The sequence below is a fragment of the Phacochoerus africanus genome, chromosome 2 (assembly GCF_016906955.1).
Source record: "Phacochoerus africanus isolate WHEZ1 chromosome 2, ROS_Pafr_v1, whole genome shotgun sequence".
Taxonomy (NCBI): Eukaryota; Metazoa; Chordata; class Mammalia; order Artiodactyla; family Suidae; genus Phacochoerus; species Phacochoerus africanus.
The window spans coordinates 187,828,686-187,848,222 of NC_062545.1; the positions used below are offsets into that span (position 1 = coordinate 187,828,686).

The 19,537-nt window shown below is 38.4% G+C and overlaps 1 protein-coding gene across 1 annotated transcript in view; it reads left to right on the forward strand.

The window, feature by feature from the left end:
• PELI2 (pellino E3 ubiquitin protein ligase family member 2) overlaps positions 1-19,537 on the forward strand; it is a 206,708-nt gene that overhangs the window by 175,819 nt on the left and 11,352 nt on the right. Inside the window, exons 4-5 of the mRNA XM_047767420.1 lie at positions 4,743-4,940; positions 5,314-5,502. Coding sequence (XP_047623376.1) covers positions 4,743-4,940; positions 5,314-5,502 — 387 coding nt within the window. The remainder of the gene's footprint in view (positions 1-4,742; positions 4,941-5,313; positions 5,503-19,537) is intronic.

The following is a 19,537-nucleotide window of genomic DNA, read 5'->3' on the forward strand; positions in this document are numbered from 1 at the left end:
AAATGCTGCTCAGCCAAGCAGTGAAACGTCCATGAACAATTCCTGATGGGAGGAATAAGGAAGTTGAGAAGGAGGCCTTTGGAAACTTGTATAGCCATTTGGTTCCCAAACATCCAAGGCGGTGATCCTTCGACACAAACACTCAAAATCTATGGGATGCTGCAAAAGGAAATTCATGGCAATACAGGCCTTCCTCAAAAAAGAAGAAAAATCTCAAATTGACAACTTAACTCACCACCTAAATGAATTAGAAAAAGAACAAACAAAACCTAAAGTCAGCAGAAGGAAGGAAATAATAAAAATCAAAAAGGAAATCAATAAAATAGAGATTCAAAAAACAATAGAAAAATTCAATAAAACCAAGAGCTGGTTCTTTGAAAAGGTAAACAAAATTGACAACCCCCTGGCTAGACTCACCAAGACGAGGAGAGAACCCAAATAAACAAAATAAGAAATAAAAAAAGGAGAAGTCATAATGGATACTACAGAAATACAAAAAACCATGAGGATACTGTGAACAATTGTATGCTAACGAATTTGACAACCTAGAAGAAATGGACAACTTTCTAGAGACTTACAACTTGCCAAAATAGAATCAAGAAGAAATAGATCAACTGAACAGACTGATCACTAGAAATGAAGTTGAATATGTCATAAAAACACTCCCTACAAATAAAAGTCCAGGACCAGCTGCCTTCACAGGTGAATTCTACCAAACATACAAAGAGGAACTTATACCCATCCTCCTTAAACTTTTTCAAAAGGTCAAAGAAGAAGGAACACTCCCAAAGACATTCTATGATGCCACCGTCACCCTAATTCCAAAACCAGACAAAGATACCACCAAAAAAGAAAACTGTAGGCCAATATCTTTGATAAATATAGACGCAAAAATTCTCAACAAAATTTTAGCCAGCCGAATCCAACAACATATAAAAAAGATCATACACCACAGGTGGGATTCATCCCAGGTTCACAAGGATGGTTCAACATACACAAATCAATCAATGTTGTACACCACATTAACAAAAGAAAAGTAAAAAACCACATGATCATCTCAATAGATGCAGAAAACATTCAACTTTTGTTAATATCTTTAAAAAGGCACTCTGTGACAAGTTGAAATTTAAAAACTAAACAAAAAAAAAAAACCTGGTCCTTTACTGCACACAGACTTTGAGAAGATCCAGAATGTTTGGTGTCTGATGGCAGGATCCACTATGGAGAGAAATGGATGATTCAGGAGCAAGAGGGGTCAGTGTCAGGGACAGGATCCTTGGGAAAGGGAGAATGTTGGGGCGCCAGCACCGTGAAGCGATGGCTCTTGGATAGGAGCAGCAATATTCCATCCTTGTCATAGGAGGGAAGTCAGAAAATAAGGTTACAGATGCAGGGACATGTGGGCAGACTTGGTCTGGGGAAGGGGAAGCCCTTTCAGGTACTTCTGTACCATTTGACCTGTGCCGACTTTGACAGCCGGGCAGACTCAAACTTACCTCTTATATATACACAGTTGAAAGGGCCCCAAGATGCTGTATACATGCCTGTCAGCAGCAAGGAGTTAAAATTCTCCCCGTGGCTGCCCTATGACTGTTAGGTGAAATCCAGATACATCTTGAATGGGCCACATGACTGCCCTTAAAATAATGTGGAGTTAACCCAACAGTCAAAAGCAAGCACAGGCTCCAAGTCTTCCACATTCAGTGAGTTTTTATTAGGAAAGTGGCTTTGATTTTTTTTCCTGGCAAAAGCAACATGAGGTTTGTGTACAGAAATATATAGATACTCTACAGATTAGACTTGAACCAATAAACCTTGCATGTCCAGTCAGATAAGTATCATGACTTGAAATAATTGATCCTAACACTATGTTCCAGTTGAAATAAAATGTCACATTTTACAGGCAATTTCAGTTAATTCATCAAGACATTAATTTAATACATTGGGATGAAATCGGAATAGCCTTTCTTGAAGAGAGTAATCTCTATAGACAAGGAGCAGTTGTGTGACATTCTATTGGAGTATGGTTTTAGCTTTGAGCTTTTAACAGAGCTTGAAAAGTCTTTGCCCTCTCACAGAGGTGACAGAAATTAGGTCAGCCTGTGTCTTTGTGAGAGCTCTGGGTTTTTTTGTGATAACCAGGCAGTTTTAGTACTATTCATATTTTATTTCTCAGCTTCATTGGAATAGAGAGAGGTTCAGGACATTTGTTTCTGAGTTTGGAGTAGTCTGTATATTTCTCTATATTTGGGAAATAGTTTGCAGTGCATTTGTTACTTTTCTAATTAAGAAAAAACAACTTGAGACACCAGCATCAAATGCTTTCACTGACAATGTGGAATCTGAAAAAAGGACAGACTGAACTTCTTTACAGAACAGATGCTGACTCACAGATATTAAGAATATTATGGTCTCCAGAGGAGACAGTTTGGGGGGTGGGGGGATGTGCTTGGGCTGTGGGATGGAAATCCTGTGAAATCAGATTGTTATGATCATTATACAACTACAGATGTGATAAATTCATTTGCATAATTTAAAAAAATTTTAAATATAGTTGATAAAAAAAGAAAGAACAACTTTTTAAAGTGAAATAAACAGAGAAAGACAAATGATGTGCAATATCACTTAGATATAAAACTTTTAAAAAATCAAAACCATAAAAACAGATTAGAGTGGTAGTTACCAGGGGCTGGGGGGAGGGGGGCATGGGGAGATATTGGTCAGACAGTACAGACTTCCAGCTGTAAGATGAATAAATTCTGGGGCTGTAATATACAGTATGGTGATTATAGTTAGTACTATATTATATACTTGAAAGTAACTATGAGAGTGGCTTAAAAAAAAAAAAGGCTTCAAAAAATTAGAGTGGTCTGAGTCAGTAGAGCTTCTGATTTACACACCCAGTTTTTAAATCTAGAAGAGGGAAGATTCTGCAACTTCTAGAAGATTAGTCATATGATGTGATTTTATAATATCTCTAATTTAGATTTTATGTTGCATTTTTAAACAAGTTATATGTTTTCTAAACCCAAAATGCATACATTCAGGCAATATGCAATTCAAGGTGATGAGTTTCGGTAAACCCAGCGGTTTAGATTATTCCAGGCACATTTCATTAGGATAAGAAATTAAGGGTTGTAAAAAACAAGAGAAAATAGATTGTTGGTTTGACAGAGATAGTCTATGTGTGAGAATGTATATGTGAAATTTACAAAAGAAATTTAATAATAAATATTGTTCCACAAAGCAGGCAGACCTAAATGATGCAAGGTATATTTTTTATATTTATTTCACCTTTATCTATTTGAATTTAAAAAAAAAGTCTTACATTGTTTATGTTTTAGATAAAATTTTGAAAACAAGATAAAGATACCTGGAAAGTTGACTTTTGGGGGCTTTATATGTATACATCTGGGCGCTCTGTGTGTTCCTTCCATTGAAAGAATCAAAGTTGCTATTGTTAGGAGAGAACATTAATATCATTTAACAGGGAGTTCTCCTTTGGCTCAGCAGTAACCAACCCAAATAGGATCCATGAGGACACGGTTTCAATCCCTGGCCTCACTCAGTGGGTTAAACCGATCTGGCGTTGCCGCGAGCTGTGGTGTAGGTCGCAGGGGTGGCTTGGATCTGGTGTGGCTATGGCATAGGCTAGCAGCTGCAGCTCCAATTCAACCTGTAGCCTAGGAACTTCCATATGATGCAGGTGCAGCCCTGAAAGGACAATTTGTACATATATATATATATATTTATATATATATATATATATAATTTAAGAAGAAATGATTCATTTACCTATAAGTTATAAGAAATGTCTTTGGCACATGTAACATTTATCTGTGTATTTCAGTTAGGGATTCATAGATCATTACATAGACATTTAAATGTTTTGTGATAGGGATTTCCTTACTTGTAAACAAATACTTCCCAGTTTACAGGACACAGCAGTGCCCGTCTTACTTGGATTTATTGAGTATGAAGAGCTTTGTTAGACCTCTAAAATCATGCTCCTGAAATGTATCTTTCAGGCAGCATTTAAACTTACCAAGGCAAGTAAGCCAGTAAAATATTATTGACAGCTTTTTAGAGTTTCCCAAGGAAGTTTAAAAATCCAAAATTGAAATGTTAAGAGCAGTTTTTTAAATCTGTCATGAGACTGCATCTCAGACTTGGGACTTCCCTGGGCTGACTTGTAAACCCTTTACGTCACTCTCATTTATGCTGAGTAATGGAAACGGGCAATGCGTCTGTGTCTTGGTTGGAGCTCTTCTTGCTCTGTGCTGTGAGTCACTGGAGGATTCACTCAGTGGGGAAAAACCAGTCCCTGGAGCTGGGCAAGCACCAGAGTGGAGTAGATAGTTCTTTTGTTTGCTGGCTTCCTTTAAAATCTTGTTTTCTCACTGGAAATTAAATTGGAAAAAAAAAAAGAGTGATTTGTTGAAAAAGTAGTAATGTTTCTACCTGATTCAAGATAACACCTATTTGGGGTGAGATCTGTTTTCCTCCAGAACACAAAAATGAGCTTTTCTCTTAACATTGACAATCTGACGGCTGGTTACCACATCATCTTTAAAAAGAGAAAAGGAGCAGAACTGCAAATTTTTTCATTAGGTCCTGAGTCCTGACCTTCATAGTAGAGATAAGGAATGTTAAAGAGATCCTCTCTACTCACTTCATGTGAACAAAATACGGTTGGCAGCATGTTTTTCACGTGGATCATGAGTATTACTTGATTTTTTTAGGTGGGCAGGTCAACAGAAAGCCCCATCGACTTCGTTGTTACAGACACAATCTCTGGCAGTCAGAATAATGATGAGGCCCAGATCACACAAAGCACCATATCCAGGTTTGCCTGCAGGATAGTCTGTGACAGGAATGAACCTTACACAGCACGGATATTCGCAGCCGGATTCGACTCTTCCAAGAACATATTCCTTGGAGTAAGTACTGTTACTAAGTACATTGTTTCTAGAAAAACACCCATTATTATCATATATAACATTTAATTGTGGCCAAAAGGTTTGCTTTGCCCAAGGCTTCTGGTTCGATTTTCGTTTTCAGCATCTCTGAGGGAGAGGCCCACGCATCAGGTTCTGTTTTTGAAGCGCCCAAGATAAATATAATGTGTATCCAAGCACTAAGTCATTCGTCCATGTTTGCACTTCTTTCATTTTGTCAGACTCATTGTATATTTAGCTTCAAGCAGAAAATGAAAATTAATCACTTGCTGCCCCTTACCCCTCCCTAGTCCTTGAAAGCGATTCTGGAATCCCTTCATGCTGAACGTAATCTTCTCTGTGACATGCTCTCCAGGAAAAGGCAGCAAAGTGGAAAAACCCTGATGGCCACATGGATGGGCTCACGACCAACGGCGTCTTGGTGATGCATCCAAGAGGGGGCTTCACGGAGGAGTCCCAGCCCGGGGTCTGGCGCGAGATCTCTGTCTGTGGAGACGTGTACACCTTGCGAGAGACCAGGTCTGCGCAGCAGAGGGGAAAGCTGGTGAGTGGGGTTCACGCACAAGTGGCATGAAACTACAGAAACCTAACTCCAGGACTGTCATTTTCCTCCCTTTGAAATTCAGAACCTTTGTACAGACTCACAGGCTATGTACCAGTGACCCAGGAGAAGGAGAATTCTCTGAGCCCTGGAGAGAAAGGGGGAAATGGCCCAAATTCCTTTCATAATTAAGCTTTTCTCCAAGAGTGGAAGAAAATTTATCTTGTGCTCTTAACTACTTTAAGAGTGTAATCTTATTATATACTTCACCACAGGATTCTGCTTAAATTCACTTTTAGAAGAATAAAATTATTTTTACTATAAAACTTTACTAATTTGGAAAAATCCTGAGCAGTCCCAAGACTAATTAGTGAAAATTAGGAATTATAGAATTATTTTCTGGTGCTAAAGAATAATTAAGTTCACTTTTATTTCTTGAGTTCATAGGAAGAAATTAATATATAATTCCCTATATAATTCACCAAAGGCACAGTTGCAGCTTTTTACTTGAAATAGTTCATATAGTACATTGTCTTGGCATGTTAATATTTTTCCTATAAATACTACTCCTTATCCCAACTGCCCTAAAGCTGTTGTGTTTTTAACCCTTTCTTCTGTGAATAATAATTATAATACCTTAAATGGGGAGCTTTTAGTTTCTGACCTTGCAACAGCCATGTGACACAGGACTAGAAGGTTGTTAATAAACTTTACACACTCCAGTACTTTTAATTAATTGTTAGGTAGAAGACAGAACAAGAAGGAACAAGTGTTTTCTTCCAAACTACCTTAGAAAAAATATAGGGAGAGAAAATGTGACCTAGCATTTTTCAGAGAGAAGGATGATACCCAAATAATTCTAAGATGGAAAAAGAAGATGGGGGACTGTTTTACTAATTGGTTGGCTATTCTCTACTGGATGTGTGTTTTTAGGAAATTGTTATTTTTATTTCTAGTTTACACTTAGGTACACCATCTGCATTTTATGATAAAGCTCAGTCTTGGAGCATCATGGCTGAGTAAATATGAAAAGCATTTTCTAAGAAAAGCCAAGCAAATTCAGTAAGCTTTGTTTAAATGTTTTTCAAGAACTTGTTCACCGGGAAGAGAACAACTTTCATTTCTGATCATAGGATAATTTTACACAAAGTTGACTCAGGTTGGCCAAACTTGTTATTGATCTTTTACAACAATAAGAAGTCAGTGCTGGGTCCAGGCACTGCATTAACATTTCAGAGTCATGGGCTTATTTAATCTGCACAGCAGCTTTGTCAAGGAAATGGAATGATCCCCATTTTATGGATGAGGGAGGTGTGGCATGTAGAAGTAAAATATTGCCCAAGTACAGAGTTAGGAGGTAGCAGTAGGTAGGGTTGAAACTTAGGTCCTCCTAATTGGATGTCTGAAATCCTGGCCCCTGCTCAGTACCATCTTTAGGGGTTCACATCTGGCTCTCACCATCACCAGAGTAGATGGAAAGCATGCGCTGGAATCCAGGAAAGGCTAGAGGGCACATCACAGGCTGACTTTCTTGCCAATTCTGGTTCACATATTTTGTTCACAGATAGAGCACATAAGAGGGAAGACAAGAAAAGGGAAAACAAGCTACTGTATGAGCAACCACTATGTATTAATCGTTCTGAAGTCAGGCCATAGGTCCAAATGCTGGTTCACCGCTAAATAGCTCTGTGGTCTTGAAACAGTGACTTGGCTTCTCTGTATGTAGCCTCACATCCATGTAATTGGAGTAATGCTGGTACATATCCTTTAGGATTACTGTAAGTACCAAGTATGGACTGGACTGTTCTGTACCAAGAACAGCCCATAATTGGTTGCCATGTCTAAGCAGAAGCTGGGAATCTGGCAGTGACCAGGATGCCCAGGTTCTGCCCTCAATTTGTGAAGTCTGAAAAAGGTTATAGGTGAGGCAGCAAATCATTAGGATATTGTGTGATGAAGACCACCATAGAGAAGGTACTAGAAGACACAGGAGTCCCTCAGAGGGATAAGAATCCTAGACATGGGAGTGTAAATATGGAGAAAGTAGTTGAGCATAGACTCAAAATTTATAAGACATTTACCAAGAGCTTCCCTGCAGGAAGGAAAAGAGAGGTTCTTCAACAGCATGGCTCAAACTCCACTTTCATACTACATCAGAATTCTTCTGTAGGCATAGTTACATGCAGAATTACCTGAGAATTAACTGTGGTTGGGAAGGGAAAAGAGGCTCCTGACATCCAGCAAGAGGGTAGGAGACCAGGAGGTGCTCAGGGTAGCAGTGGGTGGGAGGAAGCACCAGCAGGCTTATATAGGCTATTCAAAAGGGGTCATTGTGTTTTTCTTGTAAAGTATCACCACCTGGGGGAATTTTAACTTTTTGTAACTACAAGTATTTGATACTTTATTAGGGAAGGACTGCTTTTGTCATTAAAGGACAACTTCCAGGCAAGTGCCATCCAAGTGAACCCTGAATGATGAGTGAAAGTCTGCCCAGGCTCAGGGGTAGACTAGTATAGGGTGAGCCATGATAGAATTCTAGGCAGAGGTCACTCATTCACATGCCAGAGGGCAGTTCAACTGAGTGCATCCATAGAGCACAGGTGGCATGTGGAGGCAGGGGTCAGGTTACTGCAGACCACATCCAACTGTGCTTCTTGTCAGCTGTTATTCAGTCTTTTAAGCACTTTAGCACTTCTAAATGCTATTCCGAAGCTAATCGTGAACACCTCTGCTCCACACCTTGAGAATGCAGGATAAATGATAAATTGTGTGAATCTGAGGGTCACTAGGAATGGAGTATTCCTAGTGACCCTCCACTACCACTGGAGTATTTATTGCAAGGTCCCACAAGCGTCTTCTAAATTGGTTCTGGTCAAAATGAGTATGAGTCTTTCACAGGTGGAGTGGTGGGATATCTCCTGTCCCTTAAGAAAGCAAGGAGTAGTTGAGTTATTGACTTAATAAGGAGGAAGTATAAAAATATAAGGAAATTTCTGAAGTTTCATTAAAATAACCACGTTATTTAAGGCCTGAAAGAGGAGACAGGATGGCAAAGTAGAAGGACTTGAGCTCACCCCCTCTCGCAAAAACACCAAAATCACAACTAACTGCTGAACAACCATTGACAAAAAAAGACCAGAACCTACCAAAAAAGATATTCTATGAAGACCAGAAACCAAATAAGATGGTAGTGGGGAGACTCTTGTGATATAATCAAATCCTATACCCAATGGGTGGACAACCCACAAACTTGAAAATAATTATATCACAGGGGTTCTCCCACAGAAGTGAGAGTTCTGAGTCCCACGTTAGGCTCCCCAGCCTGGGAGTCTGTCACTGGGAGGAGGAGCCCCCAGAGCATTTGACTTTGAAAGCCAGCAGGGCTTTGTACAGGAGCTACAAGTCTTTCTTGACTGGGAAAAAGAAAGACTCCATTCTTAGAGGGCATACACAAAGTTTTATGTGCACTGGGACCCAGGGTAAAGCAGTGATTCTGTAGGAGCCTGGGCCAAACTGACCTGTGGGTTTCTTGGGAGGTGGGGATTGGCTGTGGTTCATGGAGGGAGGGGTCAAGGATACTGGTAGCAGAGGCCCCAGGGAATTTTCATATATAGTGGGGGATTTTAATACCCCATTTACAGCAATGGACAGATCATCCAGACAGAAAATCCATAAGGAAACCCAGGCTTAAAATGACGTTAGACCAGGAGGACATGATATTTATAGTACATTCCAAAAGAAACAGAATATATTCTTCTCAAGTGCACACAGAACATTCTCCAAGATAGATCACATGCTGAGCCACAAAGCCAGCCATGGTAAACCGAAGAAAATTAAAATCGGGTCAAGTATTTTTTTCTAGCCACGGCACAATGAGACTAGAAATCATCTACAAGAAAAATGGCAAAAAAAACCACAAACACATGCAGACTAAACCATATGCTACTAAACCACCAGTGGATCACTGAATAAATGAAAGAGGAAATCAAGAAATACCTGGAGACAAATGACAACAAAAGCATGACAATCCAAAACCTATGGGATGCAGCAAAAGCAGTTCTATGAAGGAAGTTTATAATACAGTCTTACCTCAGGAAACAAGAAAAATCTCAAACAACCTAACTTTATACCTAAAGCAACTAGAGAAAGAAGACAAAACCCCAAGTTAGCAGAAGAAATCATAAAGATCAGAGCAGAAATAAATACAAAGAAAATCATAGAAAAGAGCAATGAAACTAAAAGCTGATTCTTAGAAAAGATAAACAAAACTTATAAACCTTAGGTAAAACTTATAAACCTTTAACCAAACTTGAAGAAAAAAAGGTGGGGGGGGAAGGATCAAGATGGCAGAGGAGTAAGATCTGGTGCTTACCTTCTCCCACAAACACATGAAAAAAAAAAAAAAACCATCTGGGAGTTCCCATCATGGCACAGCAGAAATGAATCCGACTAGGAACCATGAGGTTGCAGGTTCAATCCCTGGCCTCACTCAGTGGGTTATGGGTCCAGTGTTGGCCATGAGCTGTGGTGTAGGTCACAGACGCAGCTTGGATCTGGCATTGCTGTAGCTGTGGCATAGGCCAGCAGCTACAGTTCCAATTCGACCCCTAGCCTGGGAACCTCCGTATGCCTTTTTAGTGTTGGCCCTAAAGAGACCAAAAAAAAAAAAAAATCCACATGTAGAACAATTCACACAGAACATCTACTGAATGTTGGCAGAAGACCTTGGGCCTCCAAAAAGGGCCACATAACTGGGTAGAACAAAAAGGAGGAAGAGAAAAGGAATCAGAGTGGGACTGGCACTCTGGAGAGGCAGCTGTTAAAGAGGAAAGGAACCCACACCCTGGAAAGCCACCTAACTGATGGGGAGATCAGTTGAGACAGAGGGACCTCAAGTCGGGGAGAAAAATGCAGCAGCTGGGCTGGAGAGGGCAAAGCAGAGTGCAAGGCATATAGATCATCTGACCGCCTCCCTGGACACCACAGCCTGAGATGCATGGGCAGGGGCTGGGCACTGAGACTCAGGCTTTAGAGGTCAGTTCCAGGGAGAGGACTAGGGTTGCTGTGTGAAGACAAACTGAGGGGCTAGGGAGCAGTGTACCAGTGTGGCTGAGCACCATAACTGAGGGAACCCTGGAGGAGATCTAGGCCTGCAGGAGAAGCAAGGCACAATTGTTGGGGAGGATAAGAGGAGGAGGGGCAGACCACCATAGGAATATTTTTTCTGCACACGAGCAGACTCTCAGAGTGCAGGCTGCCTCTGGAGCAGACTATGGGTGGCAAGGTGCCACTTGCACAGGCTACGGGTGTGAGCTATGGGTGGGTGGCTGGGCACCTGTAGTGTGGGGTAAGGGCAGTGGGGGGTTAAGCATGATATGGTGCCTCTTGTGTGATCTACAGGCAGTGGGGACAAACCACAGCAGTCAGACACCAGAGGTGAGCACTGCCCACCACCACTAGGAGTCTGTGAACGGGCACCACCTGCGGCCCCAGGCACCTCAGAGGTTGGCAGAGAAGAGGGCACTGCAATTGAGCACCACCCATTGTTGCTCTCACTCCCCTGGGAATGAACTCACCCTGCTGCTGCCACTGCCAAATGATCTGGGCAACACCTACATCTGCCTGATCACTGTCACTCCTCAGGACCCAGCAACTAGGAGCAGTGGGGGGTCCACTTTCCCACAGGTCCTTGCCACTCTCAATGGCCCAACAACCAGGCACTAGCTACTAGCTCTGCCCATTGCCTCCTCCCTGGAACCATGCACAGCACCATAAAAATAAAAAGCACACTCTCATAAAATACCCAGGGATGCTCAAGCATATAATAGATTCCAAGACTACAGTAGTTGTTTTCCCTAAACTCACAGAATAAGAAAAATATAAGCAAAATGAAGACACTCAGTAACTATTCCCAGTTAAAAGAACAGGAGAATTCACCTCAGGGAGCAAACATTAAAACAGTCCTCAGCATTCTAACAGACACTGAGTTCAAAAAGGAGACAGTAAAAATACTGAAGGAATTAAGAGTGAGTATGAAGGAATTAAGAGCAGATATGCAGGTTACTTTAGAAAGGAACTAGAAAGAAGAAAGAGGAGCAAGAAAAAATAGAAAATTCATTTGCAGAGAAACAAGCTGAGTTAAAGGCACTGAAGAGTAGAATGAATAATGTAGAGGATCAAATCAGTGATTTGGAATATAGAATAATGGAAATCACTCAACCAGAACAGCAGACAAAAAACCAAATTAAAAAAACATGAAAGCAATATAAGAGATCTATGGGATAATATAAAGTGGGCCAATCTACATATAATAGGGATTCCAGAAGGAAAAGAAAAAGAAAAGGGGATTGAAAATATATTTGAGGAAATGATGGCTGAAAACTTTCCAAATCTAAAGGAAACATATTTCAAAATACAGGAAGCACAGAGGGCCCCAAACAGGCCAAAACCAAGACATAATAAAAATGACAAAAGTTAAAGAGAAGATTCTAAAGGCGGCAAGAGAAAAACAAAGACTTAATTATAAGGGAATCCCCATAAAGCTATCATCTGATGTCTCTACAAAGACACGATAACCAAAAGGGAGTGGCAAGATATTCAAAGTTCTAAAAGAGAAAAATTTGCAGCCTAGAATACTCTTCCCAGCAAGAATCTCATTTAAAATAGAAGGAGGAATAAAGAATTTCTCCAACAAACAAAAACTAAGACTACAGCAACACTAAAACCATTCTAAAAGAAATGCTGAAAGGGCTCCTCTAAATAAAAACAAAGTAAGAAAAAATAGGATGGAGGAAATCACAATTGGAAAGCAATCTCTTAAATAAACCAGTATACAAATCTAAAAGGGGAAAATAAAACCTATTGTAAAAGCAATGGTAAACACAAGAAACAGCAAAAGGACAGATATGAAGATGTTAGGAAAGGACTTCAAAATCATTTTGTGAGGAAGGAAAGTAAGAAAATCTAGATCCTTTTTTTTAAGACTGTGTTTGAGCCTGTATGACACTCAGGCTAAAGTAAGCAGATGCAGGAAGGGGTTAACATACTTAAAAAAAACAGGGCAACCACAAATCAAACATTACATCCACAAAAAAAAAAAAAAAGACACAAGCATAAAATAAAAGGAAATCATTCAACCAAAAGAAAAAGAGGAAACATAGAATCAAGTGGAAAACAAGGTTTAACATGGCAATAAATACATATTTATCAATAATTACCTTAAATGACAATGGACTGACTGCTCCAATCAAAAGACACAGAGTGGCAGATTGATTTTTAAAAAAAGTAAGAGCCTACAATATGCTGTCTACAAGAGACTCACCTTAAGGCAAAGGACACATGTAAATTGAAAGTGAGGGGATGGAAAAAGATATTTCATGCAAATGGAAAAGACAGGAAAGCAGGAGCTGCAATACTCATATCAGACAAAATAGACTTTAAAGTGAAGGCCATAAAAAGATAAAGGACACTATTTAATGATAAAAGGATCCATTCAAGAAGAGGATATTACAGTCATCAATATATATGCCCCTAAAGTAGGAGCACCCAGAAACATACAACAAATACTAACAGACATAAAGGGAGAAATTGATGGGAATACAGTAATAGAAGACTTTAACACCCCCATTCGCATCACTGGACAGATCGTCTAGACAGAAAATCACTGAGGCAACAGAGATCCTTAATGACACGATAGAAAAGTTAGATTCAATTGACATTTTCAGGACATTACATCCAAAAAAAATCAGAATATACATTGTTTTCAAATACACATGGAACATTCTCAAGGACTGACCACATACTGGGGCACAAAAATAACCTCAACAAATTTAAGATTATAGAATTTATTTCAAGTATCATCTCTGACCACAATGGCATGAAATTAGAAATCAACCTCAGGAAAAGAAATGAAAAAAAAAAAAACTGACTACATGGAGACTAAACAATATGCTATTAAAAAACCAATGGATCAATGAAGAAATCAAAAGGGAAATTAAAAAATACCTTGAGACAAATGATATTGAAGAAACAACCATTCAAAATCTACGGGATGTTGCCAAAGCAATCCTTAGAGGGAAGTTCATAGCAATACAGCCCTTCCTCAAAAAAGAAGAAAAATTTCAAATCAACAACTTAACCCACCAACTAGGAAAAGAAGAACAAATAAAACCTAAAGTCAGCAAAAGGAAGGAAATTATAAAGATCAGAGAGGAAATCAATAAAATAGATTAGAAAAACAATAGAAAAAAATCAATAAAACCAAGAGATGCTTCTTTGAAAGGGTAAACAAAATTGACCAACCTTTGGCCAAAATAACCAAGAAGGGGAGAGAAAGAACTCAAAGAAAAAAAGAAATGAAAAAGAAATCTCAACAGATACTGAAGAAAACAAAAAGAGAATACTATGAATTTGACAACGTAGATGAACAACTTTCTAGAGACTTAGAGCCCACCCAAACAGAATGAGGAAGAAATAGATGAATTAAACCCACCAATCACTAGAAATGAAATTGAATATGTCATAAAAACCCTCCCTACAAACAAAAGTCCAGGACCAGATGGCTTCACAGGCGAATTCAACCAAACATACAAGGAACTTATACCCATCATTGCTAAACTTTTTCAAAATGTTGAAGAAGAAGGAACACTCCCAAAGACATTCTATGAAGCCACCATCACCCTAATAGCAAAATCAAAGATACTACCAAAAAAATTATAGGCCAATATCTTTGGTGAATATAGACACAAAAATTCTCAACAAAAATCTAGCCAACTGAATTCATCAACATATAAAAAAGATCACACGCCGCAACCAAATGGGATTTACCCCAGGTTCAGAGGGATGATTCAACATACACAAATCAATCAATATCATACACCACATTAACAAAAGAAAAATCAAAACCACATGATCAGAGTTCCTGTCATGGCTCAGTGGTTAATGAATCCAACTGGTACCCATGAGGGCACGTGTTCAATCCCTGGCCTTGCTCAGTGGGTTAATGATCCAGCATTGCATGAGCTGTGGTGTAGGTCCAGACATGGCTTAGATCCTGCATTTCTGTGGCGTAGGTCACAGATGCAGCTTGACCCCCATGTTGCTGTGGATGTGGCCAGCAGCTACAGTGCCAATTCAACCCCTAGCCCAGGAATCTCCATATGCCATGAGTGTGGTCCTAAAATCCAAAGGGGGAAAAAAGCAAAACACATGATCATCTCAATAGATGCAGAAAAAGCATTTGACAAAATCAACATCCATTCATGATAAAAACTCTTACCAAAGTGGGTATAGAGAGAACATACCTTAATGTGATCAAAACCATTTATGACAAACTCACAGCCAATATAATACTCAAAGGAGAAAAGCTGAAAGCCTTACCACTAAAATCTATAACAAGACAAGGATGCCCACTCTCACCACTTTTATTCAACATAGTATTGAAAATCCTACCACAGCAATCTGACAAACAAAACAATTAAAAGTTATCCAAATTGGAAGAGAAGAAGTAAAATTGTCACTCTGTGTGATGACATGATATAGAAAACCATAAGGACGCCACACCAAAACTACTCAAACTGATCAATGAATTCAGCAAAGTAGCAGGATAAAAGATTAACATTCAGAAATTGGTTGTATTTCTGTATACTAACAATGAAATATTAGAAAAGAAATATAACACTTTTTAAAATTGCACCCCAAAAATTAAATACCTAGAAAAAAACCTGACTAAGGAGGTGAAAGATTTATATGCTGAGAACTATAAGACATTAATCAAGTAAATTAAAGAGGATTCAAAGAAATGGAAAGATATTCCATTTTGAATTGGAAGAATTAATATTGTTAAAATGGCCATACTAATCTAAGTAAACTACAGATTGAATGCACTCCCTGTCAAATTACCCAGGATATTTTTCACAGAACTAGAACAAACAATCCAAAAATTTATATGAACCATAAAAGACCCAGAATTGCCAAAGCAATCCTGAGGAACAAAAACCAAGCAGGAGGCATAACTCTCCCATACTTCAGACAGTATTACAAAGCTACACTGATCAAGACAGTATGGTACTGGTATCAAAACTGACATACAGACCAATGGAAAAAAAACAGAGAACCCAAAAATAAACCCAGACAACTATGGTCAATTAATCTTTGACAAAGGAGGCAAGAATATAAAATGGGAAAAAGACAGTCTCTTCAGCAAGTTGTGCTGGAAAACTGGACAGCTGCATGTAAATCAATGAAACTGGAATACACCCTCACAACATGCACAAAAATAAACTCAAAATGACTTAAAGACCTAAACATTAAGACAAGACACCATAAAACTCCTAGAAGGTAATGTAGAAAAACATTTTCTTCCATCAGTTGTACAAATGTTTTCTTAGGTCAGTCTCCAAAAGGCAACAGAAATAAAAAATAAAAATAAAAATAAACCAATGGGACCTAATCAAACATAGATGCTTTTGCACAGCAAAGGAAATTTTAAAAAAAGAAAAAAAAGACAACCTGCGGAATGGCAGAAAATAGTTGCAAATGATGTGACCAATAAGGGCTTAATCTCCAAAATATACAAACAACTTATACAACAACAGCAAAAAAACCAACCCAACTGAAAAATGGGCAGAAGACCTGAGTAGACATTTCTTCAGAGATACACAAATGGCCTACAGGCACATGAAAAAATTCTCAACATCAATAATTATTAAGAGAAATGCAAATCAAAACTACAGTGAGATAACACCTCAAACCAGTCAGGATGGCCATCATTAACAAGTCAACAAATAACAAATACTGGAGAGAATGTGGAGAAGAGGATACCCTCTTACACTGTTGGTGTGAATGTAAATTGGTACAACCACTATGGAAAACAGTAGGGGGGTACCTCAGAAAAGTAAATATAGTACTACCATATGACCCAGAAATCTTATTCCTGGGCATATATCCAGACAAAATTTTCATTGAAAAAGACACATGCACCCCCATGTTCATTGCAGCACTATTCACAATAGCCAAGAAATAGAAACAACATAAATGTCCATTAACAGATGAATGCAATTAAGATTTGGTATATATACACAGTGGAATACTACTCATCCATAAAAAAGAACACAGTAATGCAGCAACATGGATGGAACTAGAGACTCTCATACTAAGTAAAGTAAGTCAGAAAGAGACAGACAAATAACATATGATATCACATATCTAGGATCTAATAAACGGCATAAATGAACCTATCTTCAGAAAAGAGGTAAACTCATGGACTTGGAGAGCAGACTTTGGTGGTGGGGAGGGAGTGGGATGGACTGGGAATTTTGGGTTACTAGATGCAAACTATTACATTTCCAATGGTTAAGCAACGAGGTCCTGCTGTATAGCATAGGAAACTATGTCCAATTACTTGTAATGGAACATGATGGTGAATAATATGAGAAAAAGAATGTGTATATATATATGACTGGGTCATTTTGCTGTATAGCAGAAATTGGCACAATGTTGTAAATCAACTATATTTTTAAAAATAAAAAATAAAAACTTTCAAGAAACATGCCAGAGTCCAGCTCCAGGAGGTCTAGGGTTTCCTGAAGGATGGGCAGCATTGGCGAAAGAATGGACACAGACCCAGCATTTACGTGGGACTGCTCGTTTATTGATTTCACAGGCTTAGCTTATATACATTTTTTATTTCCTGTTAATATGTGTCATACATCCTTTGATTTTTTTAACTTTCCAATCCATCAACTATGTCCTCATGAATTTGTGAATCATGGGGACATTCACAATGGTCTTTTTTCTTGTACTTTCCACTTGACTTCTCAGTATTTAATGTACTTATAACTATGACCTAATTCTTATGGAACATAAAAGAGCAAGCTTGTAACCTATAAAAATCTCTTTTTTAGCTCTAACTATTTTTCATTAGCAAAGTGAAATTATATTATCAAAGGTTTCTAAAGAAGATCTTTTTAGTCTTTGTGGTCAGATCAAAGGAACAGATCACAATAGAAATAGAGGCCATGACATCTACACTGTTTGGGGTAGGGCTAATAGACCTGACATATCAGTTCACAATTGGTTGGCCTTCTGCAGCAGCCCCATATTTTCCTAATTTGTTTCTAGTTGCTAGGTATAAACTGTACCAGCATTCCTCATGTCTATGCCCAGTACCTATTGTATTTATCTACCATTCCCTGGTAGGGAAAACAACTTCACACATTGGGGTTAAATGGCCCATGTCTTGGCCTATTGTCAAACCTAAACATATATGCCCAACTCACAGCTAACATCATACTCAATGGTGAAAAGCTGAAAGCACTTCTGCTAAGATCAGGAACAAAACAGAATGTCCACTCTCACAACTTTTATTCAACATAGTTTTGGAAGTCCTAGCCATGCAGTCAGAGAAGAAAAGGAAACTAAATTGGAAAAGAAGAAGTAAAACTATCACTGTCTGTAGATTACATGATATGATACATATAAATTCCTAAAGATGCTACTGGAGCTGAATGAATTTGGAAAAGTTGCTAGATACAAAATTAATATACAGAAATCTCTTGCATTTCTACACTCTTAACAACAAAAAGATCAGAAAAAGAAATTAGGGAAACAATCCCACTTAACAAAAAGAATACAACACCTAGGAATAAATCTACCTAAGGAGGCAAAAGACCCATTCTCTGAAAACGTAATACAGTGGATGAAAAAAGTCAAGATGACACAAATAGATGGAAAGATATATGTCATGCTCTTCAGGTGGAAGAATTAGTATTGTCAAAATGACTATACTACCCAGGGCAATCTACAAATTCAGTGCAATCCCTATCAAGTTACCAATGGCATTTTACACAGAACTAGAACAAAATATTTTTTAATTATATGAAAATACAAAAGACCCCAACTAGCTAAAAAAGTCTTGATAAGGAGTAACAGCTGGAGGAATCTAGCTCCATGGTTTAGACCATACTATAAGGCTACTGTCATCCAAACAGAATGGCAATGGCACAAAAACAGAAATCTAGATCAATGGAACAGGAGCGAAAGACCAGAAATAAACCTATGTACCTATGCCCAATTAATCTATGACAAAGATGGAAGGATTATACAATGGAGAAGAGATGGTCTCTTCAATAAGTGAGAGGGAAAACTGGACAACTGCATGTAAATTATTGAAACTAGAACACACCCTCAAATCATGCACAAAAATAAACTCATAATGGCTTAAAGACTTAGACATAAGACATGACACCATAATACTCCTAGAAGAGAACATAGGCAAAACATTCTCTGACACAAACTGTACAAATGTTTTCTTAGGTCAGTCTCCCAAGGAAATAGAAATAAAAACAAAAATAAATGAATGGAACCTAATCAAACTTACAAACTTTTGCAGAGCAAAGGAAATAAAAAATCAAAAAGACAACATAGGGAATAGGAAAAAATAATTGCAAACCATGCAACCAACAAGGGCATAACTTCTGAAATGTAGAAACAACTCACTCAACAACAACAACAAAACCTAATGGAAAAATGGGCAGAAGACATAAATATAGACATTTCTCCCAAAAAGACATACAGATGGTCAGTAGGCACATGAAAAGATGCTCAACATCACTAATTACTAGACAAATGCAAATCAAAACTACAATGAAGTACCACCTCACACCAGTCAAATGGCCATCATTAATAAGTCTACAAATAACAAAGGCTGAAGAGGGCATGGAGAAGAGGGAACACAACCACCTTGGAAAACAGTATGGAGTTTCCTCAGAAAACTAAATACAGAATTATCATATGATCCAGCAGTCCCACTCCTGAGCATATAGTCGGGCAAAACTGTAATTCAAAAAGATACTTGCACCCATACGATCATAGCAGCACTATTGACAATAGCCAAGACATGGAAACAATCTAAATGTCCATTGATGAATGGATTAAGAATAACCATCTGCCAGATTCATCAATAAAAAAAAATTTTATTGCGGGTTCAAAGCAATAAAATTAGAAGTGAAAAAGGAAATGTTACAACTGACACTGCAGA